This window comes from Erythrolamprus reginae, chromosome 1, assembly GCF_031021105.1.
Source record: "Erythrolamprus reginae isolate rEryReg1 chromosome 1, rEryReg1.hap1, whole genome shotgun sequence".
NCBI lineage: Eukaryota > Metazoa > Chordata > Lepidosauria > Squamata > Dipsadidae > Erythrolamprus > Erythrolamprus reginae.
In genome coordinates, this window is record NC_091950.1 from 69,468,078 (window position 1) to 69,495,890 (window position 27,813).

The 27,813-nt window shown below is 40.1% G+C and overlaps 1 protein-coding gene across 1 annotated transcript; it reads right to left on the reverse strand.

Annotated features, from left to right (window-relative positions):
• Window positions 1–666: 666 nt before the first annotated feature.
• VSX2 (visual system homeobox 2) lies at window positions 667–27,813 on the reverse strand. The gene is made up of 6 exons (XM_070733982.1): window positions 27,783–27,813; window positions 27,351–27,692; window positions 26,064–26,148; window positions 21,698–21,821; window positions 3,894–4,074; window positions 667–1,141 (listed from the first exon to the last, which is right to left on the reverse strand). The coding sequence occupies exons 1-6, from the start codon at window positions 27,811–27,813 to the stop codon at window positions 810–812; spliced, it is 1,095 nt and encodes a 364-aa protein (XP_070590083.1). The 3' UTR covers window positions 667–809.

Below are 27,813 nucleotides of genomic sequence, written 5' to 3' on the forward strand. Positions count from 1 at the left end.
TAATAGAGTAGGGCAGCTGAACCTCTTAAATCAACGATGTTGATTTATGAACACTCAGTGTGAGGTAGGGTTGCCACCTGATCAATTTTTAATTTTAGGTTGATTTTTCTTCATTATACAGCCTTCACATCAGGCAATAGGCAGTTTTAAATGAAAATATAAATATGCATAATTAAGCCTTTTATTCTCTTCTGCGAAAGCTAACAACTGACCAAGTCAAGGAGAAAAATACTTATTTTGCACTTATTTGACCACCGACTGCAGATAGCATGGTAAGCCATTTTTTGGCTTAGAATGTTATCTGAGTCAAACATTGTAAACTAAGGTATATGGCTTAAACGTGACAGCAAAACTAAACATTGAAGCTTACTCAAAACATCATGATTAAAATAAAGCATCATTTATCACAATGTGTGAATCTAGATAATGAGATGACTATTTTTAAAGATGAAGTGAAAATGGAGTAATGGAGGCTGAATAGCAGATGTGGAGGGGGGGGCAATATATTAATAAATTGTGAAGTTATTCAATGTCCACCTCCCTCTCCCTGCTTGAAATGGAGGGAGGCAGAGCCCAAGGGCTCCTGAGCATAAAGATTGCAGGGGCAATATGCTCCTGAGAGAATCAGTCTCTGAACACACCCAACGGAAGATGGCCTTAGCCTGTGATTTCCTGAAATGTATAGAGACCAAGTGGATCCACCCTCCAGGTGAGAAGCGACTACAGGAAGGACCCTGTTAGTCTGAGAGGAGGCTGAAGCTACTAGTCAGTCTTCAAGAAGATGGCTGATTTGCCATCATCCATTCCTTCTAAACCAGTTTTTCATCTTCTTGTAATAAATCTGATTTTTCCATTTGGAGGTCATCTTCTGCCATGGCTGCCTCTTCCTCTTCCTCTGGCTTCCTGACTGGGGTAGGAGGGTCTCCAGGGATGGTCCCCAGGACTTTGGTGCTATGCTCCTGAGCTTTGGCCCTGAGGGCAGCAATGCTGTTCTCTCTGAGTTCCTCCTGGGAAATGGTGGTTTTGGAGTCTGGCCCCCTTTCTTCCTTGTCACTCTTGTCAAGCTTGGGCAGGGCCTGGCGTTCCATCTCCGGCTTCCTTCCTGCCTCAGCCGCTGCCTCCAGAGACTTTTTGTGCATCCCTAAAAAGAATTGTTGGTATTCGGGTTTAGAAAAGCGCCTGGGCATGGGAAAGCCATCTTGAACTGAAAACAGTAAAGATAAAGAAAGGCCAGAATTAAGGAAAAGCAGAAAGCCTTGCTTCAAACAGCAGTCACACAGAGAGCCCAGCGAAGGGGCCCTGCATGAGGAAGACCTCCAGCTAATTCTCTGACAGAAACAGTCAGTCTTGAGGAGAAACTTACACCAGTGTTCCACCTATATACAGTGGTACCTCTACTTAGGAACTTAATTTGTTCCATGACCAGGTTCTTAAGTGGAAAAGTTTGTAAGAAGAAGCAATTTTTCCCATAGGAATCAATGTAAAGCAAATAATGTGTGCGATTAGGGAAACCACAGGGAGGGTGGAGAGGCCCCAGGGAGGATTCTCCCCAACTTTTCCAGCCCTGTTTCCTCCCAGGAGATTCCTAGAGAGGCCCCACAGAGGCTTCTCTCTGCCTTTTCCTGCCCTGTTGCCTCCCAGGAGATTCCTAGAGAGGCCCCATGGAGGCTTCTTCCTGCCTTTTCCGGTTACAGTTTTGGAGGCTCAAATTTGTAAGTGGAAAATGGCTCTTGAGAAGAGACAAAAAAATCTTGAACACCCAGTTCTTATCTAAAAAAGTTCATAAGTAGAGGCGTTCTTAGGTGGAGGCACCACTGTATATTTTATCTTTGTGTCTGAACCCTGAGGTCAAATCTTCATATTTTATACTGGAGGAGGAAGAATCATCCTGTGTGGGAATGAACTGTCCTTAAATAGCGCTAAAAGCAGGGTTACAAAAGGAATCTATGTTTATAGAAAAACACAAAGATTTCTAAGATAACAAAATGACAAAACCTGTTATCCCTGCAGTTTAGTGGACTAGGGCAGAGGAAACTAAAGAGACAGCACTCCCTAATCTCATTAGGCTGCAGAGTTTCATCAAACACAGAAGTGAATCTGTATGTGAAACAAAGCCTTGATGAGGGAAATGCTAACTCCTACAGACTGCTTTTCTTTCCTTAATGTATACCATCCACCCCTGTTCTTACAATTCTCAGTTTTCTTGTAGACTGAAGAATGAAGCAGTATATTTATAAGAAGCCAGGTGTTAAATTTGAAGAAATTAGTCTGGAAAAGCAGAAAAGAAAAGCTAAGAAAGAAACAGGGAGTGCGTGAGAAAATCAGCTACTATAAAATATAAGACAAATTTGTCATTAAAGTTACTTGCAAATAGGGTTTGTTTACTGCTGAGCCTCCACAGTGCTTGGCACACAGAAGGAAGAGGAGAAGGGGAAAAGGCTTCTTTATGCACAATCAACACTGTCGAGAATGGACTTTTCATCTGACTACCATCTAACTCAGAGGTAGGCAAAGATGGCTCTTCTATGACTTGTGGACTTCAACTCCCGGAATTCCTGAGCCAACCATGTTAGCCGAGGAAAACTGGGAATTGAAGTCCACATGTCATAGAAGAGCCAACTTTGCCTACCCCTGATCTAACTGATCAGATTGCATTTCAGCCACTAATCTGCCATGCCTGTGTGCTCCTGAAATGAAGGCCCAAGAGTGGAGCTGAAGAGAAGTTAATCCTCTGGTCTTCTCTTAAATAAAAACAAGGCTGACCCAAAAGTTTGGAATTTATGAATGCGGTTGTTTTCAAGGCTTGTTTGTAAACTACCAGAGACATCAGAAAGAATTCTGGACTAGGAAGACTCTTGGTCTGATCCAGCAGAGGTCTTCTTACACTGGTAGCCTTCAACATATGACTGGGATCTGAATTTCCATTTCTAAGCAAGGCAGTTGTTAAACGAATCACACCAATTTTACAACCTTTTTTGTCAAAGTGGATAAGCAAATCACAGTAGTTGTTAAGTGAATCTTGTTAAACAAATCCAGGTTCCCTCATTGACCTCATTTGTTGGAAGCCAGCCTGGGATGCTGCAACCATCGTAAATACATGCTGGTTATGAAGTACCCAAATTTTGATCATTTGACTGTAGGGACATACAGTATAGTCATAAGTGCAAGGACCAGTCACAAATCTCTTTTTACAGTGCTATGGTAAGTTTCAATAGTCCCTAAATGAATTGTTGGAAATCAAGATCACCTTATATGCACAAATCTACTCAAACCCTTAAATATATCCATTATGCCATCAGCTGTAATTACTATTTTCTGAAGTAGAAAGCTTCTAAAAACCTTTAATGGGTCTCCAAAATTTATCAAAAGTTTATGTTTTCAGCCAGCATGAACATCTGGCAGGCGATTTTCACCATAATAACAGTCCACCATGTGGTAAACTGTTGAGAAAATGTGAAGAATGCTTTTTAGCAAAAACATTGTGGAAGCATAATATAAAATACAGACTATAGGCATTAGACATAAATATTTTGTATTCCATAAAGTTTATTAAAATCTTCCATTAAAAAATGTTACTGGTAGCCTATCTGTGCAACCTCTAGGCTCAGTAGAGAAGCCATATTGAGCTTTCTATCTATAAGTAATCCATGTTCAGATATTTCTTTCCCATCCTACCTATTTTATACAATAAAAGCTTTCTGAACAGATCTTCCATGTGTGTTAGCCTAAAGACCCATTATCTACCTTCAATCATGACTACTAATCCAAAACACATACAGGGCACAGTATCAGAAAATGCTACTGTACTTTAATTCCCTTCCACACTGTCAGAACCCTGCCAGGGACTCGGGCTGTTACAAAATATAGATCTGTTCTCAAGACTGAACTCTTACCCAATAGCCAAGGAGCACAGGATTCCATTATGCCATCCTTGGCTGATTTCAGTATGGATTCTGGCAGTGGGATGGAGTGACGAACCATGGCACCATATAGGCCATATTCTGCCATTACACTGCTTCTTCCCCAGCATTTTTCTCTCTTTCGCCATTTGGCCCGTCTGTTCTGAAACCAAACCTGCAATAGGAAAGATTGTTTAATAAGGAATGTATTTTTATTTGACATGTGACTGCTGCACCCTAATGAGTCCAATTTAAAAAGAGGAATACGTAAAACAGAATAAAAGGCACTGACTAATCTAGTGAATGGTTGTTTGTAAAACTAGTATGCCTAACACTATTTCATTCTTTGACTAGGAATGAAATGAAATCACTTGGCCTGATTGAGAGTGGAACCGGTACACAAAACTGTGTTTTTTTCCCTGAGCCTAGAACAGTGTTTCTCAACCTTGGGCGTTTGAAGATGGGTGGACTTCAACTCCCAGAATTCCCTAGCCAGCGTTGCTGGCTGGGGAATTCTGGGAGTTGAAGTCCGCCCATCTTCAAAGGACCAGGGTTGAGAAACACTGGCCTAAAACATTCCATTTTCCCTCCCTCCCTCCCTCCCTCCCTCCCTCCCTCCCACTTATTTCCTGTAATAACTCCCCAGTCAGACATATGGCAGAGTTTTTCACTCTTTCTGCCATCACCAAATATGGCTAGATATTTTAATACCTTTTATTTTCATTACATTTACTTGCAAACTGACTAGCAAAAATCTGTTTTGATCGAACAAAGTAAAAGCTGCATATGGGGGCATGGTATTTTGACAGGAAGATAGACACAATTAACTGAAGCATGGTTTGCTCAACTCAATTTGCAGAATACTTTAGATGAGAAAATAAAATGTAACAGCTGAGTTCTCAATACTCTAATATAAAATACAGATGGTTAATTCAGGATCAAGCAAGCATAATTGCTCTGTTTTCTGTAACTCATTGCCATTCACATATCCTCCCCAACTAGCACAGCCTTGCAGCTTGTTGCAGATTGCCAAAATCTTGAATTTTTCACAAAATTAAGCAAAACATTCAATTGGACAAATAACTTTCCCTTAATATCCATTTGTTCTGCTCAAAAGGCTAATGCCAAGATTATAATGACCCAGAATGTGAATTCTGTCCTGGTTCATACTGAATATTTAAACAATTATATATGGACACTTCCATGGAACGGAATGTGATTTGCAAATTCCAATGGACTCTTAGTGCAATCTGTCTTCACTTCCTACAAGTTCCCAACTATTTACAGGACCACCTACTACCTCACACTTCCCTGCAGCCAATAAAGGCCCAGAGAGTTGGCCTTCTCCAGGTCCCATCTACCAAACAATGTTGTTTGGCGGGGCCGCGGAGAAGAGCAGCTCCGACCCTTTGGAACTAACTGCCCCAGGAGATTCGCACTATCCCTGCCCTGCCGACCTTACAGAAAGCCATTAAAGACCTGACTTTTCCAAGGGACTGGGACCACAAATGACTGAATATTTGAATGTTATTAATAATATTATTGACTGTTTTTATATTTTATTCTGACACTGTAATTTTTATATTGTTTTTATATGCTGTTAGCTTCCCAGGGTTTCCTGGAGTTGGGCGGCATACAAATCTTGTTAAACAGTATCTTGGCAAACTTAAACAATGGGCTCTATCTAACAAAATGAAAGTCAATGGTGAAAAAAGTAAGGTTCTACACAGCGGTGGACTACGAGCCGGAACAATAAATTGCCCTCACCACCGCGGCTCATAGGTTCTTGGAGGGCCAGCATGATTTTGCTGCTGCACCTGTGAAGGTAGCAAAATCGCGCAGGTAAAACTTCACCAAAACACTGGCGCAATTTTGCTACCTCCACAGGTGCAGCAGCAAAATCGTGCTGGTCCCGGAAGAACTTATGAGCCGCCGCGGCGAGCACAATTTAGCGTTCCGGCTCGTAGCCCATCGCTGGTGCTACATTTAGGCAAGAAAAACAAAACACACAGGTACGGTATATGTGGTACATTGCTCAACAGGAGTGAGAAGGATCTTAAGAGTCCTAGTGGACAACAATGTAAATATGAGCCAGCAATGTACAGCAGCTGCCAAATAAGCCAATACCGTTCTACGCTGCATTAACAGAGGGATAGAATCAATATTATGTGAAGTATTATTACCACTTTATAAGGCCTTGGTATGGCCTCATTTGGAATACTGCATTCAGTTTTGGTCACCACGATTGCAAAAAGGATATTGAGACTCTAGAAAAAGTGCAGAGAAGAGCGACAAAGATAATTAGGGAATTGGAGGCTAAAACATATGAAGAACGGTTGCAGAAATTGGGCATGGATAGTTTAATGAAAAGAAGGACGAAGGGAGACATGATAGCAGTGTTCCAATATCTCAGGGGTTGCCACAAAGAAGGAGTCAACTTATTCTCCAAAGCAACTGAGGGTAGAACAAGAAGCAATGGGTGGAAACTAAACAAGGAGAGAAGCAACTTAAAACTAAGGAAAAATTTCCTGACAGTCAGAATAGTTAATCAGTGGAACAACTTGCCTCCAGAAGTTGTGAATGCCCCAACACTGGATGTTTTACAGCAGGTGTTGGATAACTCTGTTGTTGTTGTTGTTGTTGTTAAATATTAAAATTGTGCATACTTTTCCAACTGAACAGTATGATAATGCAGAGCCTAACTAATTCTCATTATGCCCTTTGTGCAAGTGGCCTGGATTTTTGCCTCTATTTAATGGAGGTCAGAAAATCGAGGAGTGCTCCACTAGCAATGCAAGGAAAACTTCCAGAGGCCACCAGGCAATGGGAGAGAGTCGGGGGTACTATTTCGGCTGCTTTTAAACCCTCTTGGGTAGCACAGAGCCATCCCCTTGGCGACACCAAGGCTTCACCATTTCGGCCTAGCACAAATCTATTAGCTGGGCGGGTGGTGCACTTCCTCTCCCCTCGCCTTTTCCCCCCACCGCTTCAGAGAGAAGCTTCAGCTTCTGAGGTGAAAAATTGCTCGCGGTCTATTCAAGGAGGAGGCAAAGGAAGAGTCAGCTCCAGGGGCAGCTCCAGGCCTGATTGAAAAATAAGTTAATTTCAGTTTGAATCGATGGGCCTCAGGCACTGAAATACCACGGGGAAATTAAAGCGGCTGCTCCCTGGTTGATCGACGCCATTGACCCGCGCTAATTAATGCCGTGGCGGGTAGTGAAGTTTCTCGCTCGCTTCTCCACGAGACAGTCGCCCCTCCCTTCGGGGGGGGGGTTGAGCAGATACCCCCGCCACCGCAGCCACACCGGCTTTTTCTCATTTAACTAATTAAGCTAGAAAATTGGGTGTTAATTTGTTTAGGGGTGTTTTCTTTTTAAGTGCCCCCCCCTCCTGGGCGCGCCTGTCCTTTCCCTCCTTTCCAGGGGGAAGGCACGCGTCGTCCCCGGCGGAATGGAAATGAATGGCGGGGGCTCGCTGGCAGATGGATGCTCGGGGGGTCACTCGGCAATCTTCTCCCGACTTGATTGCTTGATTAGGTCGTTAGCACATTAAAAAGAGGAAAAAAATTGCTCTCCGTCTGGCGCTGTCCTGATGAGTGGGCCGAGGCGGGAATCGCCTGGGTAATTTATCTTTTTATACAGCAAAGAATTTGATTTCAATCTGCGGATACATCGAAGCGCCTTTGACACCTGTTTAACATTACAACGCTGACAGCTTAACCCTGTGATGACTCCGCTGGGCGGCAGCGGATTCAGGCAGGGTGGAGCAGGCCCAGGCCCCGAAAAGGAGAGGCCGTGGCTGGAGGGGGCTTCACATTCTCCTGAGAGAGACTTTGAGTGGAGCCGCGTGGGGAGGAACGGCCCTCATTGAAAGCCCCCTGAGATTAACAAAATACATAATGACACATAGACATTTTATTGAATTGCACTGCCGATTCGATATTAAAATAAGGTTGAAAAACGTAACTATGCTTACATGAAAGTTACAGGTAACACAGTTCAAAAATCCCTTTGTGACTTTCTTCTGCTGGGTATTTCTTTTTTGTGACCATTACATACATGCTCATACATTTAAACCCGTATTTCCTTTGTTACAGCAATAAGTATATAAAAAGCTTATGCACTTGCCTTAACTAAGGATAGGAAGGATATTTGCAACACTAATATATGATCAATTTGGTATTCTTATTTCTAAATAACCATTAATTCTTATTCCTAAATAAGCATTCTTAAAAATCCAATATAAAAAATGTACTGAATTGCATACAGTAAATAATCTGTTTTCAATTAGAACCAAAATATTTTAAAATTGTCAAAGTAGCAAAGGACTGAATGATTTGTAGAAATTGATGTTACTTGATTGTAAGTCCTGAATCATGAGAGTGATTCTAGGGTCTAACTAGGCTAAGATATCAGAGGCAGAATATTCTTATTAATAAATTATTTTGCAATTTATATTGACTGGTTCCCAATATGATTTGATTGCTTATTTGTATCTGGACTATAAGTGTTATACCTTATGATTCTTGACTAACGTATCCTTTTTTTATATACACTGACTATATATGCCAAGACAAATTCTTTGTGTGTCCAATCACACTTGGTTAATAAAATTCTATTTATTCTATTCTTTTCTATTTACAGTTTTTGCTGCCTTTTAATGTAGTCCAAAAATGAATGATTGGAAATGAGCTTTTTCATACTTTTTCCTATTGTGCAAAGACAAATAACTAACCGCATCAGTTATTTAAAGATTTCATGGGGGATATTGCCTTGATTGAGAACTCATGTTTACATTTAATTATTGCTGTTATTGTACTATAGTTCTCATTTTAAGTATTGTGAACAATTTTGAAGTCATGTAACAAAGGTATCATAAACTTTAATCCAGTGTTTCTCAAATAGTGGGGTGTGCCCAGGGGTGGGCTGCTGCCCGGACCTGGGGGGGGGGGGTGCAGTGGGGAAGCGAAAATAGAACTCCATCCCAGAGCACCCAATTTGCACTAAAAGATGTTGAAAGAAAATGCAGGGCATCCTGCATAAGCCACACCCACAGTGGGGTGGTAAAATTTTTGGTAGCGCTTCACTGAGGGCGCCCCCCGGAGGGGTATGGAGCAATGCCAGGGGGCCGCTTGACCCCAGGGAATGTGTTTTTTTTTGCCACAGTGAGTAGGATGCGCACCCTACCTGACACTTGTACCTCCGTCACGTTCCTCAGTGTTGTATCAAGGCAAGGGCAGCCCATTCTAAAAGAAAACGTCACGCGAATTCAAACTTCTCGAACTCATGAGACTTTTGTTTTTAGAACAGGCAGCCCTGTTCTAAGGAACGCTGAGGAATGCGACGGAGGTACTGATAAAAGATAGACTTCGCAGGTGTAATAACAATTCTCAAAAGAGCTTGGGTAGGGTAATATCTAGTTCAGTGAGGCTTGGAGACAACCCAGAAACCTCTTTGTGTGAGAAATAGTGGTTGTGCATATACAGGTAGTCTTCGACTTACAACAGTTCATTTAGTGACTGTTCGAAGTTACAACAGCACTGAAAAAAGTGACTTATGACATTTTTCACACTTAGGATCATTCTAGCATCCCCATGTGAATTCTTTTCTGGTCTACCCATCTCATTCATATACTTAGCAAAAATAGGAACAATCGTTGAACAAGTGGCAATTTACTATTCTTGTTTATGTGTAATCCTACTGTGATAATAAGACAACTGTGAATTAAGTAGGGAGGAACAGTCTATTATACACCTCTGCATTTAACCAGAAAACTAAGACTTAAGGATACAATTTACCATGTGGCTTAACTAACCATTACAGATGAACAGTTTATCAAGAAATTAAATGCAACTCTAGTAAATTTCATTTCATATATTTTAATGCATATCAAAGGTACAGTGAAATAAATCTGAATATGTAAGCAGGCTCATATGCACATAGTTAATGCACCCAAGCAGACATGAATTTGTGTTTATATCCACATTGTCCCATATAATGATATGTGATCGTGATGGCTACTGCCTCTTCATTTATAATGATATGTATGTTTAAATTGATTTTATTTTTAATGTAGCAGAAAATGCCAATCAAGATATATTTGCTGCATAGGCCTATGTTGAACGTTTCTGTATTCTTGTCTGAATGTAAGGTTGTTACGCCTGTAGCTACCAGAAGATGCATGTTTAAAAATAAAGTCGGTATTCTAATTAATAAAATGTTATAAGAGCATTACAAAACAATTCATATCAAAATACTTCCTCATCTGAAAATGCCTGCACAGAAATCTTCACACAGTCCTTCCAGATCAGACTCATATAATGTGTTTATTCTTCTTGTCTTCTTCTTGTCCGCTAGATGGCTCCATACAATGAGATTTTACATTATCCAGTAGTACTCCTGTTTCATCAGTATACAAATTCAAACATAAGAAGTGCTCTCTATTAAGGGATAAACTCCACATTGATGGAATGAATCGGGTACACTTTCTTGCTTATTTCAGAGCAAAAGGTATTGATTCCAGAGCTTGTCAGAATGATGGAATGTTTCCACCAATTCCAAGCATTTGCCATGTCCTTTAAAAATATTTAGAAGAGCTTCTTCTGACAGCCATTATTTATAAATCTACCCTTATTTTTATGACCCCAAAACCTGAATTAACTGTAGTTCTTATTTATGAACAGAGATTCAATGGACATGATTACACATCAGTAGACTCTGTTGCATATTTAGAATTAAAGTACAGAAAATGTCACTGCGCTTCTGGGAATAGGAATTACTCTAGAGCAGAGGTCTTCAAACTTGGCAATTTTAGGACTTGTGGACTTCAACTCCCAGAATTCTCCAGCCAGGATAGCTGGCTAGAGAATTCTGGGAGTTGAAGTCCACCAGTCTTAAAATTGCCAAGTTTGGGGATCCCTGCTCTAGAGTACTGCCTTACTTAGCACAGGAAGCAAGTTTTATATACTGTACACATACAGATTTTATATCTGTTTCATGATTAATCTGTTGTGACAGATTGCAATGTATGAAAAGGAAATTAAAATGTTAATGCATATACAGCATATACAGCTATAGCATGCTTCAAAAACTATTTAAAGGAATATGAATATAATCTGTATGATGTCTGGTTTAAAATCAGTAAGTAGAAACTAAATATATCACCTTAAAAAAAATCCAGCAAGTAAGCAAATGTATAGAAGGATGAAGGTCTGTTGCAAGAAAACTGATCTGCTTCTATTGAATTAGGTTTAAATTAGTACATATACTGTTTAAAAAGTTACACTTTTTAAAATTTGTGGTACTGTTCGTCAATGCAAACAGTGCATAATAAATATGTGTGGTTAATGTCGCCTTCCAAAATTAGGCCCACCAAATCTACCAAACTCTCCTTCAAGCCTGAGGCCCTGGTAAGATACTTTAGAAATAGAGCTAAACTAGAGAAAATGCTACATGAAGCATTATTTACAAATCCTTTGCTACCTTAAACAATATCAGACATTCATTCATCACAGCAATCCAGTTTACCACTCTGCTGTAATCAAAAATACAAGGTACGGTATCTCTTTTAACTTGTAAGAAAAAGATATTACATACACATTACCCCTCATTTTGCTTATTCCACCTGAAATTTAAACAGGCATTTAATTCTATAAGCAAAAGTGGACACTATTCCTGGATGAAGTGAAGACTGCAAGTAGCATTTTTCTGTTAGATTTATTTATTTAGTATGTAGTTGGAGGTACACCATGTTACCTTTTTTTCACGTTATAATGCTAATTGCTTTTTTTGTATTCTGCACATAAAGGGATCTTACTACAAAGTTAATATATACAGTATATTCTATCGCAGCCTCCCACTTCTGCTTTTCACTAACTCACAGACTGGCTTTTATTTTGGAATAATTTTTCTTCTGCTATACTGTATGCCAGATTCTGACATGATATGTTATTTTAGTAACTTGCTTTTTTATATTAGATACAGTTTTATTTTGAGTCTATGTTTAATATATTTGTTGTTCTGTTTTATATTGTTTCTAGCTTGTTTATTTTAGATTAGTTTACAGTGTTTCTAAAGAGATTTAAGATTTCTTAAATTTTTAAAAAAAATTAATTGCAGCTTTCTTGGCTTATAAATAGATTACGTTCAGCATCCTTGGAACATTTCAGCAGAAAACTTAAAAACAATACACTTAATAGAACTTTGACATGTGTTTACTTAATTTGTCCACCAGAGGACCAAATTGCTATCAGGTGATCTCAGATCCACCACCAGGGGGCCAAATTGATACCCAAATGTTCTCAGATTCTTCTTTACCATATAATAAAATCCATAGATTTGGGGAGTTTGAGTAATGCATTACTCTTCCTTCATTACACAATATATATTTTCCTTTGCATATATAAATTAGAAAAACGCAAGTGTTTTCTAGTAGTTCCCTCAATAAGCTTTGGAGATTAGTAGACAGCAACAACAAAAGAAAAGTAAACCACTGCTTTGTAATACCAGACTAATTATCCATTTAGCTCAGGGGTCCCCAAACTTTTTACACAGGGGGCCAGTTCACTGTCCCTCAGACTGTTGGAGGGCCGGACTATAAAAAAAACTATGAACAAATCCCTATGCACACTGCACATACCTTATTTTAATGTAAAAAACAAAATGGGAACGTACTATTTGGGGGGGGGGAAGAAGTCTGAGATTCATATATGTTTATGTTTTGTTTTTAATTTTCTTTTGTTAACATCTGATTGGTTATACAAGGTTTTCTTGGTTTATAGAAAAATATAGAAAAATATTTATAGAAAAATATATAAAGAAAGAAGAAAGCACTTTGGCATAATGGTTAAGTTAGAAATATAATTGGTGTTGTACTTTTAGAAGGAACATTAAGGAGGGAATTTAATTAAAAGAAAAGTATGTACCTGGATCACAACATTAGAAAAAAAAACTTTTGCAACTTTTTTGATGATTGATATTAGTTACTGACAAAATACTGCATTTTATTCAGGGAAAATTAGATGGTACATTGTATTGTTTGAATGTATGTTGAGAGAATTTTTTAAAAAAATTTACACCGCCCCCCCAAAAAAGTCCTTCCTTCCTCCACCCCTCAATTCATTTCATTCTTCCTTCCTTCCTTGTTCCCTCCATTTCTTCTTCTTTCCCTCCCTCCCTCCTTCCCTCCTTTCCACTTCTCTCTTCCCTCTCCCTTTTTTTCCTTCTGTCTCATTTGTTTTGTTTCCCTCTCCCTCGTTCTTTCCCTCCATCATTTTCTCATTTTTCTCTTTCTCTCTCTCACATTCCCTCCCCCTCTCACTTGTTTTCTCTCCCTCTCTCTCATGCTTTCCTTCTCTCTCTCTCTTTTTCTTCTCTCTTCCTTCCTCTCTTCTTTTTTTTTCTGCCCTGCAACGCGCCGCGAGCCAGTCGGCTGCAAGCAGAAGCTCCAAGACAGTGGCACCAACGTCGGGTCGCAGTACATTGCTGGCACTGCGCTGGGCCTGGGCACAGGGCTGGCACTGGCCCGCTGGCTGGGCCGGGACGGAGGTGCCAGCCCCATGTCCAGCGCAGCGCCAGCAATGTACGTAACACATCAAGCCGCCGGCGCCGGTGCCTTGCAGCCAACCGCCCCACCGCCGCCTTACGGCTACTGCTTAGTCCCCCCCCCGCTCGACGCACATTTGGCGGCGCCACCTTCGTGGCTTGCCCTGCTGTCCCGCGCCCGCCAGAGCTGCCCAGTGCAGCCGAAGCCCGGGGCGGAGTAGGCGGCGGTGGCTGCTTCAGGCCCGCCCCCAAGCTGAGCTTCCTTTGGCTTCCTTCGATGCAAAGCTGCAAAGCTCACCTGCCGCCTCGAAGGAAGCCAAAGGAAGCTCAGCTCAACGAGGACCGGGTGTTGGTCCCTTGAAGCTGCAGCCGCCGCCGCCCACCAAGGAGATCCCTTCGCCCGAACGGAGGCGGCGGCGGCGAGCTCAAGGAACCAAGAGCCGGTCTTTCTCTGCGCTGAATTGTTGCAGCTTCTGAGGCCGCATCCGCCTCCAGGCGAAGGGATCTCCTCGGTGGGCGGCCTCGGTCCGAAAAGGACCGGCTGTTGGTCCCTTGGCGGAGGCAGAGGCGGCCTCAGAGGCTGCAACAATTCAGCACCGAGAAAGACCGGCTGTTGGTCCCTTGAGCCCGCCGCCGCCACCTCCGTTCAGGCGAAGGGATCTCCTCGGTGGGCGGCGGCGGCGGCAGCTTCAAGGGACCAACAGCCGGCCCTCGTTGAGCTGAGCTTCCTTTGGCTTCCTTCCTTTCTCCACCAAGGAGATCCCTTCGCCCGAACAGAGGCGGCGGTGGCGGGCTCAAGGGACCAAGAGCCGGTCTTGTTTACTGCCCCCTCCAGACGCTCTTGCAGGGCTTCCAGGCTCCCCGCGGGCAGCGAAGAAGCAAAAAAGCAGCACTCTCCCGCTCTCTCTCTCCCTCTCTTTCTTGCGTTATTTCTCTCTCACACTCCCTTTCTATGTCTCCCTCTTTCTCTCTCTCTCTCTCTCTCTCTCCCTCTCCGCAGCAGACCCCCCACACGCCAAAAGTGCCCAAGCGCGCGCAAACGTCACCGGTGCAAAAAAAAAAAAAAGGCAAAAAAGCGGCACTGGAGGGACAAAGACGGTCTGCAGCTGAGCATCTGGAGGAGGAGGAGGCGGAAAGCCAGGGGGCGGGGAGGAAAGCAATTGGCCAATTTCTTTCTCAGAGGAACTGTTGCTGCTCTGCCATAGGGTGCTTTCCTCCCCGCCCTCCTGGCTTTCCTCTTCCTTGCCGCCGCCAGACGCTCGGCAGCAGAGTGGAGATGACATTCGGAACTTAGTATATTATAGATGGTAAAATCTCGTACGCTGCCACGGGCCGGGTAAATGACCTCAGCGGGTCGCATCCGGCCCGCGGGCCATAGTTTGGGGACCGCTGATTTAGCTCATATTGTTTACTTAAGGGTGGAGTAGGAAAACTTTTTTCTTGAGGTTCTGACATGTTCTAATTGCTTTGCATTTATTTTTGAAACTTACCTCTCCCTTTTCTGTATTGAAATCTATGTAATGTCTCTTATTCCAAGTTTATTTATTTATTAGATTTGTAAGCCCTATCCAATAAATAACAGAGAGTATCATAATTGTAACTAACAGGACAGGCCATGAGTAGCTTTTTTGAAATATGTTCTAACTTCCAAACAATGGTTAAGCAACTGGTCATTAAACAGGGACCAATTAATACATATGTCAGATCTTTTCCTTGCTTTACAAGAACTTGTGTGTATTTATTTTTATTTTTATTGCTTGTTCGTTTACTTATATGTACTAGAAAAGAGGTTCTCATTACATCCATCTATATACAACAAAAAATTTCCTCACTTCTGAGTTGCTTCTCTCCTTGTTTAGTTTCCACCCATTGCTTCTTGTTCTACCCTCAGGTGCTTTGGAGAATGGTTTGATTCCCTCTTCTTTGTGGCTCTTCTGAAAAATTGGAACACTGCTATCATGTCTCCCCTAGTCCTTCTTTTCATTAAATTAGACCGGGACAGGCAAATTGGGCTCTTCTATGACATGTGGACCTCAACTCCCAGAATTCCTGAGCCAAACATGTGAGCTCAGGAATTCTGGGAGTTGAAGTCCATCACAGAAGAGCCAACTTTGCCTACCCCTGAACTAGACATACCGCACTTCCTGCAATCGTTTTTCATATATTTTAGCCTCCAGTCCTCTAATCATCTTTGTTGCTCTTCTCTGCACTCTTTCTAGAGTCTCAACATCCTTTTTTCATTACATTACCTTAAATGGGAGATGATGAAGATCATCTGAGCTACCACAGCAAAGCCCTCATGCGTCAAGTAAAGCCACAACAAGTGCACAAGCTGAAACTTGACATCCTTGAGCATGGCCCTTAGGTGCCCATCCAGGAGGACTGCCCAAGTCATGGAAGCTAGACCTTCACGGGTGATCAAAAGGCAAGGAACCTTGAATGGGAAAACTTCATCTTTTTCAAGAAGTTCAAGCATCTTCATCATTTTTGCTTCAACCATTTTATTGCAAGACTTTGCTCTACTTGTCAGAATAGAGTCCATCCATTAGGAGCAAAGATTCTCAAATCTTAGCAATGTTATGGGCAAAATACCATGTGAAACAGTCGCGGCACCCAGGCAGGAGTTTTTAAATGGAGTTGGACATTCCCAGCCAAAATCACCTAAGCAATAAAGGAGTAGAAGTAGAAACACTTCCATTATGGTTTGAGATTGAGATTGAGTTTGTAACTGTTCAATCTAGTTTGCTTTTCTTTTTCCATCCACATTCAAGGCATCTCAGTTCTACCATTTCCATTCCTGGGGATTCTTGGTAAATAAAGGTGCCAATCAAAATCAGTGAAAGTGGAACTTATGCTCATCCTGGAGACCATAAACCCTCTGCATGAGCCACCTTCCAAAGGATACCTGAAGAAATTGAATAACTTCAGCATCTCGGAGGTTACATTGGTGGAGAACCCAACAAGCAGTAGGGTAACTGATATATATGCTGGATTCCCAGCTTGTCTCTTAGGCTCAACGTAATATTTTCCTTTCATATTCTGATTCTTCTGAAACAAAGTCCTTTTATACTTTTATAATTATAATTTTCTCTTATAGCAGTTGTAGGATCTAATTTAAAACTCTTCTCTTATGATTAGCCAGCTGGCCTTTCTCTTATGATTTGATCTTTTTATCTTCAATATATGATTTTAATGTATATGGGTATACAAATATGTACATTTTACTAAATTAATATACCCTTCCTGCTACTAAAAAACCTGCAGCTATTTGTTTAGACTGAATCATTTTGGGCCAGATTTCTTTTCTTTTTTTTCTGGAAATTGTAATGGTAAAATTGATGATCAAATTTTAATTCAATAAGTCTAGTTTTGACTAATATGTTGTCAAATACACACAAACACACACATTGCAGAAACGGCTAATTAAAATTAACATCTTAGTACATTGTGAGTGTTGGGGTAACAGGCTGTTATTGGATTTCCATAGAAGCAACCTACTTATTCAGAATTATTTTGTCAGTAAAAGGCATCTACTAGTTATTTTCATTTCTCATTTAAGAAAACACATGGGTTTAAATGATACTTATTTAGAAAACTTATTTAGAAAATATGCAATTTGGAGTGTTATTTCAGAGATCTGAAAAAGTTGTATAAAGGAAATACATTGTGTCTCCCTATTCATATGTTGTATCAAGGTTATTTGCAATATTTACTGTGCTATCATTTTCTATGACACTATAAAAAGATATGAAGTTAAATGTGTATAGGAAAAGAGGCACATGGCCTGCATGGCAGATCACAAAACAGATAGCTGCTCTTCCTGTTGCTTTGAAGAAACTCAGGAAAGTTAATATTAGTACAACATTAGGCACTGGTTTAAATATTTCCTGCCAGTGATGTATCTAATTCTAAACCTAAAAATGAGCCGGGGTGGCGCAGTGGGTAGAGTGCTGAACTGCAGGCCACTGAAGCTGACTATAGATCTGTAGGTCAGCAGTTCAAATCTCATCACCGGCTCAAGGTTGACTCAGCCTTCCATCCTTCCGAGGTGGGTAAAATGAGGACCCGGATTGTGGGGGCAATAGGCTGGCTCTGTTAAAAAGTGCTATTGCTAACATGCTGTAAGCCGCCCTGAGTCTAAGGAGAAGGGCGGCATAAAAATCAAATAAATAAGTAAGTAAGCAAGCAAGTAAGTAAGTAAGTAAATAATTGAAACTGGTATATCCAAAATTTACTTGTTATGATTTTAGTTAACATTTAACATTAAAAAAAATTATACAGATTCATTTATTTAAAATATCAATATATTAGATAAATTGTAATATACTTCTTGATATATATATTTTTGAGATGCATTGGTAATGTTGGTGGCTTGCTTTCATAATGAATGAAACCGGAATGAGAAACGCTAAAGTTTGATATAAAGCCTGGAATAATGGAAGAAATTATCTAACAAAGGAAGAAGTGAGTTTAAATGTAAAACTTTAAAATACGCTTCACTTTCTAACATCAAGATATTATTAAGCAAATCAGATGAATACAAGCAGTATCCTGAAGAATAATAGATGAAAGAAAATACATATTTGAGAAAAACGGGTTAGAGCGAATGAAAAAAAAACCAGTAAAGAACAAATACATCCAATTGTAAAAGTCCAAATATTTTATATATCTCTTCTTGATATATTGTTGCAGTGAAATCAGAATACTTGGATTACTGGATAAAGAAGATATAGTGCCCAGTGCCATCAGGTCATTTCAGCAAAAGTAGAAAATCTCCCAAATATTATGTTTTATATAATGTGAATAATTTAAAAGCTAATAATTTGCACTCCTGCCTAACAATGTAACATTCCTGTGTGAGCTCTAAAGAATGGATTACATTTGCTCCCCATGCAGTGAAAACATACATGAACTGGATTGAGGGGGAAATGCCAGAGAGAATCTGCCATCTCTTCTGCCAATTATTATCCACCCCAGTTTATCTGAATCAGTAATAGATTGTCTTCCCCAATATGACAAGAAATAGTAAAACCTGATTTACATTTCTATTTACATTTAATTCCCTGAATTGATTCTCCATCTGGAGAAATTCCTTGGAAGAAATTTCACAAATAAACATGCTCCTGACTAACATCCAAGAGGTTTTGCTCATTCTAATTTCTGAAGTAATATTCCATCCATAACACTATCAACCATAGTACTGCAAAATTTAAAAAATACAGTGCAAAATTAAATATCACTGCCAATTAAAATATCTCAGAAATAGTAAAGAAAATGTACACAGAGTCTAGCATTCATATTCTCCAGATTTTATTGGATTTATTTAAAATAATCTCACCTGATAAAAGAGCTCAGACAGGTCTTCCTTGAGAGGAAGGTCCTAGAAAAATCACTATTAGGGAGGCCTAATTATGTATCCTATGTATCTTGTAATACAAGACTCTTTGCTCAGCACTGATATTGTTAAATTAGTGTCTAAAGAAGGACTTTATACAGTACATGCCTAAAGCCCATTGGGGCTAAAAACACTAGAAAGCTAGCTCAGATAAAAATGTATTTTTCCTCCAACACTGCAACTTCACAATTGAGAATTGGGTAAAAGTAATTTCCTCCCAGTAATTTACAACCTTAGCACAAAATAAAGCATTAACTGGAAAGCCTCTCAGAAGCCAATACAAATGTTCTGGGATTACTGCTTATCTTCTGAATCACAGTCCCCATAGTTGCAAATATACAACAATCCCTGACAAAAACATGACCATCACAGTCCTATGCCATGCACCATATTCCTGTGATTGGGCAAGTAATTTTGTTATGCACTACAGGCATAGTAACAGACACCATTCTCTCAAAATTTTAAATATGCCCATTGGCCAAAAATGTTAGAGGTCTAACAAGTGAATTATCAGGAACAAAAAAAATGCAGATGTTAATATGGTATAAAATAATTGCTATGAGTTAAAAGAGCATGAAGTACAATCTGATTTCCGATATTAGAATCTCAACTAATATACGCCGATATCAGTTCAATAACATCAATGAATTTCAAGGATAAAATTATTTCCTCCCCTTCCATTTTCCATTCTTAGTGTATTGCATTGCACATTTGATGTCTTGTTGCCAGGTAGATTGACAAATGGAAGGAAGTTCAGTAAATAGCAACCAAATGATTAAAGAGCTGAAGAAGAGATGATTTACTGTGCATAATTTAAGTAAACAGTTTTATAGCTTGGTTACACATTGAATTGGAGGATGCTATAAGATAAGATCCCAAATATAATGGGCAGGAGGATGGCAGAATATATGCAAATGTATGAAGAATGCAGTTGAAAAGAACAGGAAATTATTGTAGTTTTCATATAGTAATTCTAATAAAAAAGCCAATGCTATATTAATACTTAATGGGGGAAGCCCTTGTGAAATAATGTCTAGATATCTAAACTCTTAGTTTTGCTTAGCCAGCTATCATTCAGACTACAATGTTCAGCTTTTTGGCTTGCCTGGACCATCATGAATGAATAGGAATTGTCTTGGGCTGCATATAAAATACTGTATATAATTTTGTTAATGTACTGTATATAAATAACAAACTTCCTTTATTTTTTATAAAAATCTATGGGGTTGTGTAGGGCCATGTTAGTGGTTTTTTTAATAATTTCTTGATGAAGTAATCCCATTGCAAGGAACAAAGTAGAAGGAATCATGGCTCAATTACAGATAATTGTTTTTTGCATGCAGAAGATCATAGATTTACCTATATTTCAAATTGATGCCTAAAAGCTCTATCTATTCCATTGCTATAACTGCATTGAAGAATGGAGTAAGACATGCTAACAAAATCATGTACTCTTACATAAAATAAATAGGGCAAATCCATCATATTGTGCAACTTCACCCCAAGACTTTCCAACAATATTTCAGCTTCATTTTATACAATCTTTATAATATCTAGCTGTGTGATGTATTGCAACATTTATAATTTAAATAGTTAAACAAAATAAGTATGGAAGTCAAGTGTTGAATGAAGTTAAGTGTTATAGTATGATGACATTTGAAACCTGGTTCAAAATATAATGAAGCTGAGCTTTTTTGTTCATCAACCATTACTTCATAAAACAACTATATTGCTATATGAAAATTGTAATCTCTGGCTATACTAAGTTATTTGATGTTTGGCTGTTTATCCAACTCTAGAACATACACAGTCTGAATGAATTGTTATTTCCATCATGGAAAATTATGATAAATTCATATGTTTATGAACATTTACGTTAATTTTTGAACATAATATGTGTTTTCAGAGGAAATTAAGTAAATCTAGTAGTTTGGAAATAATGACTTATTCAACTCTTTAGTAAAACTTTCTACAAAATTAATTAAAAATACAGTCTTTAAAATGGGGAATTTAGTGAAGATCCAAATTATTAACCGATTCTTTGCTCCTAAGGTCACTTTAGGCATGGTTTCCTATCACAGCCATTAGTTCTCACTTCTCTTTCTTTCATATGTGGGCCTCGAAAAATTCTGAGTTCTTAGATTACTTCCAATACCAGCAGCATTTTATTCCCATTGCAACTGGATGTGTGAGCACTGGATGTGAAAAGTACCATCTAGTTGTGGTATCAACTTTTCTTGGTGTCAAGACAGCTAACATAAAAGGCCTGTCCCAATTCTCCACCTTATGAAGCTGCTCCAACTATTCTAAGTGCTACTACACCTTGAATATTCTTTAGTTTTCATGATTGTTTATTACTCTCTTGATCCCGATTCATAACTATTTTTTACAACATGACTACTTTTTATTCTATTTGGTTTAAAAGCCTTGCAGTTCAGTCATGCATCCTGAATTTTGATGATGTCTTACAGAAAACTATTTATTTCAACATTTTGTTAAACTTCAGCATGCAAAAACAATTGCCTCCTCTTTTATAAAATGTCTAACTAACTAATAAAAGCTAGGACAATTAGTGCAGGCTTAGGCACACAAGAAAGCATACCAATTGAGCATTATCTTTTGAGATTTGGGGTGAATCAGTTACAAGACAGTCCTTTAAAACAACCTTTCTGAATCTTGCACCTTTCATGTGTTGGATTATCATAATCCAGCAGCCCACATTATCAAATGCATGGGCATCTAATGGGAGAAGACATACTGTATCTTACAGAGTATTTCAAAGAAAGCAAATTATACTGGGGGGGGGGGGGTAGTGAGTAGTTATGACATGCAGTGATTGAATTTCACAACAGTATGATTACCTGTATTCTATCTTCAGGAAGTTCTGTTTTCATAGCCAGCATTTCTCTTGCATAAACATCAGGATAATGAGCTTCGTTGAATGCTTTTTCCAGTTCTTCCAGCTGGTAGGATGTGAAGATTGTCCTAAAGGGAATAAAATTCAATGATGAAAAAAGTTGTGTTTTTTTTTAAAAATTAAAAAGCACAGCAGTGAAGAAAAAACTAAGAACATGAATATATTATACCAAAGAGTTATTCTTACGATGAAGAAGACCAAGGAAACAGGTGGGATTTTTTTCAAGAGACAAATGGACTTTCTGGTTTTTCTTTGACGATGTTTCACTTAAGAGCTGAAGAAGCTTCTTGCATGAGAAGCAAAACGTCTTCAAAGAAAAAGCAAAAAGTTCAATTGCCTCTTTAAAAAACACCTTTCGGACAATCATGACTTTGATGACTGAGAATCCCTACAGACATTGGGTCTTCCCATTCACTGTAGAGAAAAAAACTGAAGAGGGTTAGTATTGAAGCAAATGAAGATTACACTCTTTCTATAAAGTATATTAAGATTAAAGTGGAGAGTGTAGCTAAACTGTAACTATTGTGGAAATGAAAATAGAAAAATAGAAAGGGACCTTGGAATTTTTCTAGTCCAACCTCTTGCTCACAGTAGGAGTCCTTATTCTATCTCAGACAAAAGACTATCCAGGCTTTTCTTCAAAACCTCCACCATCCATAATAACTCCAGGAAACAAGCTGATCCGTTAATTACTTGCTTTCACTGTTCAGAAATTTATCCTTAGTTCCAGGTTGGGTCTCCTTCTAATAAGATTCTCCTCATTGCTTCTTGCCCCGCTCTCTATCAAGAATTAATCAAATGCTTCTATGAAAACAAAGATATTATTTTCTTTAAGAAAAGGAGGAGAAATCTAAAATATCTGCCCAGCTTTTCCAGAAAAACTTTAGTGGGAGAGAGGAGAGATATGTACATTTACCACTATACTATACTATACTACCTCTAATATTTCTGAATAGCTATCATTTATAGTGTGGTCCATTTCAGATATTCTCTGGGATAATAAATAGAATCTAGTTTTGCTCATATACACTGTGATCTTAAACATTCCAATGTGAATGTTAGTGAACTTGCACGAAAAGAAATGTTTTTAGTGTTTAAATTTAGAAATTAAATTTAGTACCTACATATAATAGTACAGTGTCACCAAATATAAAAGCTACTCCTATTGGTATTTAGATTTATTCCTGATTAAGCTAGTTTTGCTTTGTTTTTCAAACAATAATTTGGCACCTTATTAAAAATAAGATGCACAATTTAGTTCCAGGTACTATAGAATCAGTTGAATTAAAATAGACATGGATTAAAAATAGTTCCAAATTAGAATCCATTTCTTTCTGTAACATTAATTAATAGTTCCATAGTATTGCAACAAAACCTAACAAGAGGATTCCATAAACTCCCTCACTATGGATAATTTAAATAGTTTTAATTTCTGTGAAATGGGGAAATGTGGGGCTTTCCTTACCTAACCAGACACTGAACAACAGATTTTAGGATAACATTAAAGTTTTCAAGAACAAAATCCATCTATTTATTTTTCTGCTTTTGCTGTTGCAAAATATTGTTCACATGAATGTCTTCAAAAGGAATTATTTTACTTCCAATCCTTAATTGGCAGAGTAGAGTAACCAATGTGTTACTGATGATATAAGATCATCATTATTTCCTTCCCTAAAATTTGGAAACTCCAATCCTTCTCATTTTCTAATATTTTGTTTGTAAAGGATATACTCCAAACACTTTACAATGTTAAGAACATCTATCTTCAGGGATTTAGCTTAGCTTCCCAGTCTGTGACTACAGATTCAAAACAATTAATTTCATAGTAAAGATATGCTTCTTCTAAATCTCAATAGCCCAAATTTGGAGTTCTCCTCATGTTATGCATTTTTTTTAAAAAATAGCCTCTGGAATTGAAAAGAAATGGAAGCACAACTCCAGAAAAAGATGAGAGATATCTGCAGAGGCAAAAACGTGTGGATCGTGCTGTGTTCCAAATCTGAATAAACATCCTGATTAATTTCTGAAGCATAAACGTTCTCTGGTTATGAGATTAACCTTCCATGGAAACCAGTTGAATTTCAATGTTTTTCATCTCTATATAAAAGCTTGTGTCTACATGTGCCTAAGCGTATACACATAGGAGCATATAAACAAATTGGAAAATAATATGAAATCAAACCTTCCGAGGGGGAAAAAAACTGCTTCAAAAAAAAAAATCAAAGCCAAGATTCTAAACATTAAGCATTGATTTTTAAATATTTACATATTTCCCAAGAGCATTGTCTACAGATATCCGTATTATCTCCTAGCATGCAAATGTTAAACACTTCCACCACTAACATTATGAGGGGCTGCTTCTGCCATCTATGGTAGTCTGTGTTTCCTCATCTCATCTTGCATTCCAAGAATTATCATCTATGTAGATGGAGCAAGCTTCTGTAATGCCTCACTGCCTTTCTCTCAAAACAAATTGCTTTGCTTATTGTGCATCATTGTAGGGCCCAGGAATGGTGGCAGGATTTTTATTTTTAAATTTGTCTGCACCTTTTGAGGGGGAGATAGAATTCTGTCAAAAAATGCAGGCAGAATCCATCCTTTTGAAATGTAGTCTTAAAATTCGTTTGTAACAGATTCTTTCAGATTCTCTGTAAAAACAATACTACAAAAGCTAACCTCTTTCCTCTCTTCCTCAGGATATAGTGTAATTCATCTCTACATTTCTAACACTTTTTGAACATTTCCTGAAGACAATGTCTTTTTTAAAAAAAAACATTGCATTTTGCAAATTATGGAATTATTAACACATTCAACACTAAAATCCTCAAAATTCTAAATTCATTCTAGATTGGAATATAAAACCTGCAAAAATTCTAACACTGATCTATTACATAGCAAGCACATCCCTATATATTGGCCCAATTCATCAAAAAGTTCCTGACCTCATTTGTTCATATATATCACCAAAACTGAGAGCTGTTCAATTTCAATTGTTGTAATTCTAAAAGCAAATAGACCATTTTTTTTTCTTTTTTCCTAACTGCCAGCCTTGCATGGGGACATTTAAGATAACACAGATATTCTGCTTGTTAGCAAAATTAATCTTCCCAAATCTTGTCCAGGTGGACTGGCTACTGAATACACAAAACAGGACCGATATGCAATGGGGGGGGGGACAACACTTGTTTTTGTTCTGTTGATTACTTTTTGTTCTGTTGATTACTTTGTAGGGAGAGAGAGAAGAGAGCAAAAGGCAAGGTCTTTCTTGGAGTCTGAGTCAGTAAGAAAGGATGATACCCTAGGTTTACTGTAAGGTGGTGTGTTTTTCAGTCTCCAAACTGTTCAGGAATATTTTCAGGTTTTTTTTTCAAATTTCTATCACCTCAGACATTGTATTTTTTGCTACACAGAGAGAGAGAGAGACACACACACACCACCCTTACCAAATGGGAAGAAGGAATTAAATTTATTTTACAGACAAAATAAAATCTTGATAAATCAGTGATGCCCTGGTTGAGAAGCCAAGCACTCGCAGAAAATTAAACGCGAATTAAAAGCTGATCTGGCTGGGTTCCTTTGCTTTATTCCCAGCCCTTAATTGGCTTTTAGGGAAAATAAAGGGCATGGGGAAGGAACCCTTTGGACAGCTCCCTCGGGCAGCTCCGAAGGAAAAGCTCGGGGAGATCCGCGAGAAATAGGAAGGTCCCCTTTTAAGATGTTTCCATTTGACGGCTCAACAAAATAAAAGTTAAAGGAGAACGATAACAAATCTTGGCGCGGAGAAAATCCAGCCCCTAATGCAGCAGCAATCTTCTTTGGAATTGCGCTTCACGGTGAAATCTGAAGACCAAAGGATCGTTCAAGATCCATTGACAGAGGCTGTAACTGCTAGTTGCTGGAACATTGCTAGATCATCGCCCTCTCCTCCCCAGCGCCCCCAAGAAGAAACTTGACCGTGAGTGGGCTACGGGGTGGGCAAGACTCAGAACCCCAAGGCCCAAAAGGCAGAGAGAGAAATGGCAATAGCATTAGCAATAACAATAGCATTTAGATTTATATACCGCTGCAGCCCTCTCTAAGCCCTTTACAGAGAGTCAGCATATATTGCCCCCAACAATCTGGGTCCTCATTTTACCGACTTTGGAAGGATGGAAGGCTGAGTCCACCTGGAGCCTACTGACACCTTGCCGCCGGCGCACCGGGCCAGCGGGAAAGTCCAGGACTGTGGGGGGATCGAGTCCTGCTGCTCCCCCCCCCCCAAGCGCAAATCCCGGCCTTGAAAAACAAAACAAACCGAAGGGCCGCCTTACCTGTGCCGCCTCTTCTTTCGCTTCTTACTCTGGTTTAAGGTGGATTTCGACATTTTCCTGTCCGTGGAGGAAACATCTTCGGAATCTGAAGACAGAAAGGCGGGAGCGATGGAGAGGGCTGCTTCTCTGAGGGTTTGGGGTGGGGCGGAAGACGTCAGGCTTTCACCCCGCAGGCCTTGTCCGAACTTTCTCGGATCGGGGGGGGGGGGCTTTTTGGTATTGGGGAGATCGGATTTCGTTTTCCTGAGGGCGCCCCGCAAAACCTTTCCAGACGGGAGACGCCTCGCTCTCTCTTCTAGCTACTTCCCCCCCCATAGATCTTTTTCTCCCTCCTGGGCCTGAGTTCTAGTTCTTTTTTTTTCGATCCAGACCATTCTCCCATACCGAGATTTCGTTTCTCAATCGTTAGGAAATTTAAAATATTAAAAGGCAAAGAGAACGACCGGGACGGGAAAGCAAAAGTTACGCAGAAAAAGGGAGAGCCTTTTACACTCGATGGACAAGAACTAAATATTTCAGGGGACTTTTTTATTCCTCTAATCTTTCCTATAATTTACAGGTCGGGGAAAAGAAAAGTCCGGACTTTGGAAAAAGGGAACAGAATAAAGCAGCGGGACATTTTTTCTTGTTAGGATCCCTACACTAATGGCGCGCTTCTCTCTCTCCCGTTTAACAATTTCCCGGAGAGCTGTGTTATTTTTTCCCCACGCTTACCGTTACCGCATTTCTCTTTCAATTACTTTATACTACTTTATATTATATTACTTTGGTTTAAATTTTAAGACATCCAACGATTCATGCTTAGTATTGCCTTAGTGCCCATTACTACGCACGGGACTTTTTAGGGGTAATTCAAGCCGCACTGCGGCTTCAGTTTTGTGTCCAGAAAAGGCCGAAGGGTATTTTTTGAGAGCGATGTTTTGGTTCCTTTACACCGCTTTACAATCTCACCGTTTTTGTCTCTGGGTGTGACTAATTTTATTTCGGTTACACCGTGTGGACTGCAAGGCGCTCAGTCCCGTCTGACAAAAAAATCGGGAAGGTTTGACGTGAGGGATGGAGCTGGCTCAGAAAACGCGTCCCTTTTTTGCAATCGGGGAGACGCTTCAACCTTGCCGGATAGGCTGGGATGGGGTGCGCAGCGATCGCCGCTTTCGGGGATCGGGCGCAAAGGACCAGGTCTGCCGGCTCAAAGGACACAGAGATCTCCCCTCCCGGGGTAGCGATGCCCAGCTGTCCCCCATCGTCCTCCCGGGCCCAGGGCCCTCCTCCCCACTTGCTCTCTACCTGAGCTGGCCGTCTGGCTGGTGTCTAGCTGCACGGGGGCTCTGCCCAGCGGCTGCAGGTGTACGCTGGGCGGATCGGCCAAGACCTCCAGGAAAGTGGGCTGCGCGTAGAAACCCGGGAGGCTGCCGGCGCCGAGCAAGCCCATGCCCACGCCGCCCACCCCGCCCGGGCTGAGGACGGAGCGGGCCGCCAGCAGGTGCCCGGCGGGTAAGGAGTCCAGGGCTGAGCGAGGCTGGGAAGGCGGCTCCTTGTTCAAGCCCAAGATTTCCTGGATGCCGAAGCCGGTGCAGCGTGACGCCGTGGGGCCCGAGCTGGGTTTGGCCCCCGCGGCGGCGGAGCCCCCCACGACAGCCCCTGCCCCATTCGACCCAGAGGCCGGCAGAGGAGGAGGCGGTGCGCCTTCCGGGGGTTGGGCTTTGCCCGGCAGGCTGTGGGCCAGCGCGTCCCCCGCTTTGCCCGTCAT

What these genes read in the sequence shown, in the direction of transcription:
- VSX2 (XM_070733982.1), bottom strand. Translation starts at nt 27,813, where the DNA reads ATGACGGGCAAAGCGGGGGACGCGCTGGCCC. An exon ending in CAGCCAGACGGCCAGCTCAG is followed by an intron (nt 26,149 to 27,350) that starts GTAGAGAGCAAG and finishes TTCTGTCTTCAG; the next exon opens with ATTCCGAAGATGTTTCCTCC. An exon ending in CGAAAGAAGAGGCGGCACAG is followed by an intron (nt 21,822 to 26,063) that starts GTAAGGCGGCCC and finishes TATTCCCTTTAG; the next exon opens with GACAATCTTCACATCCTACC.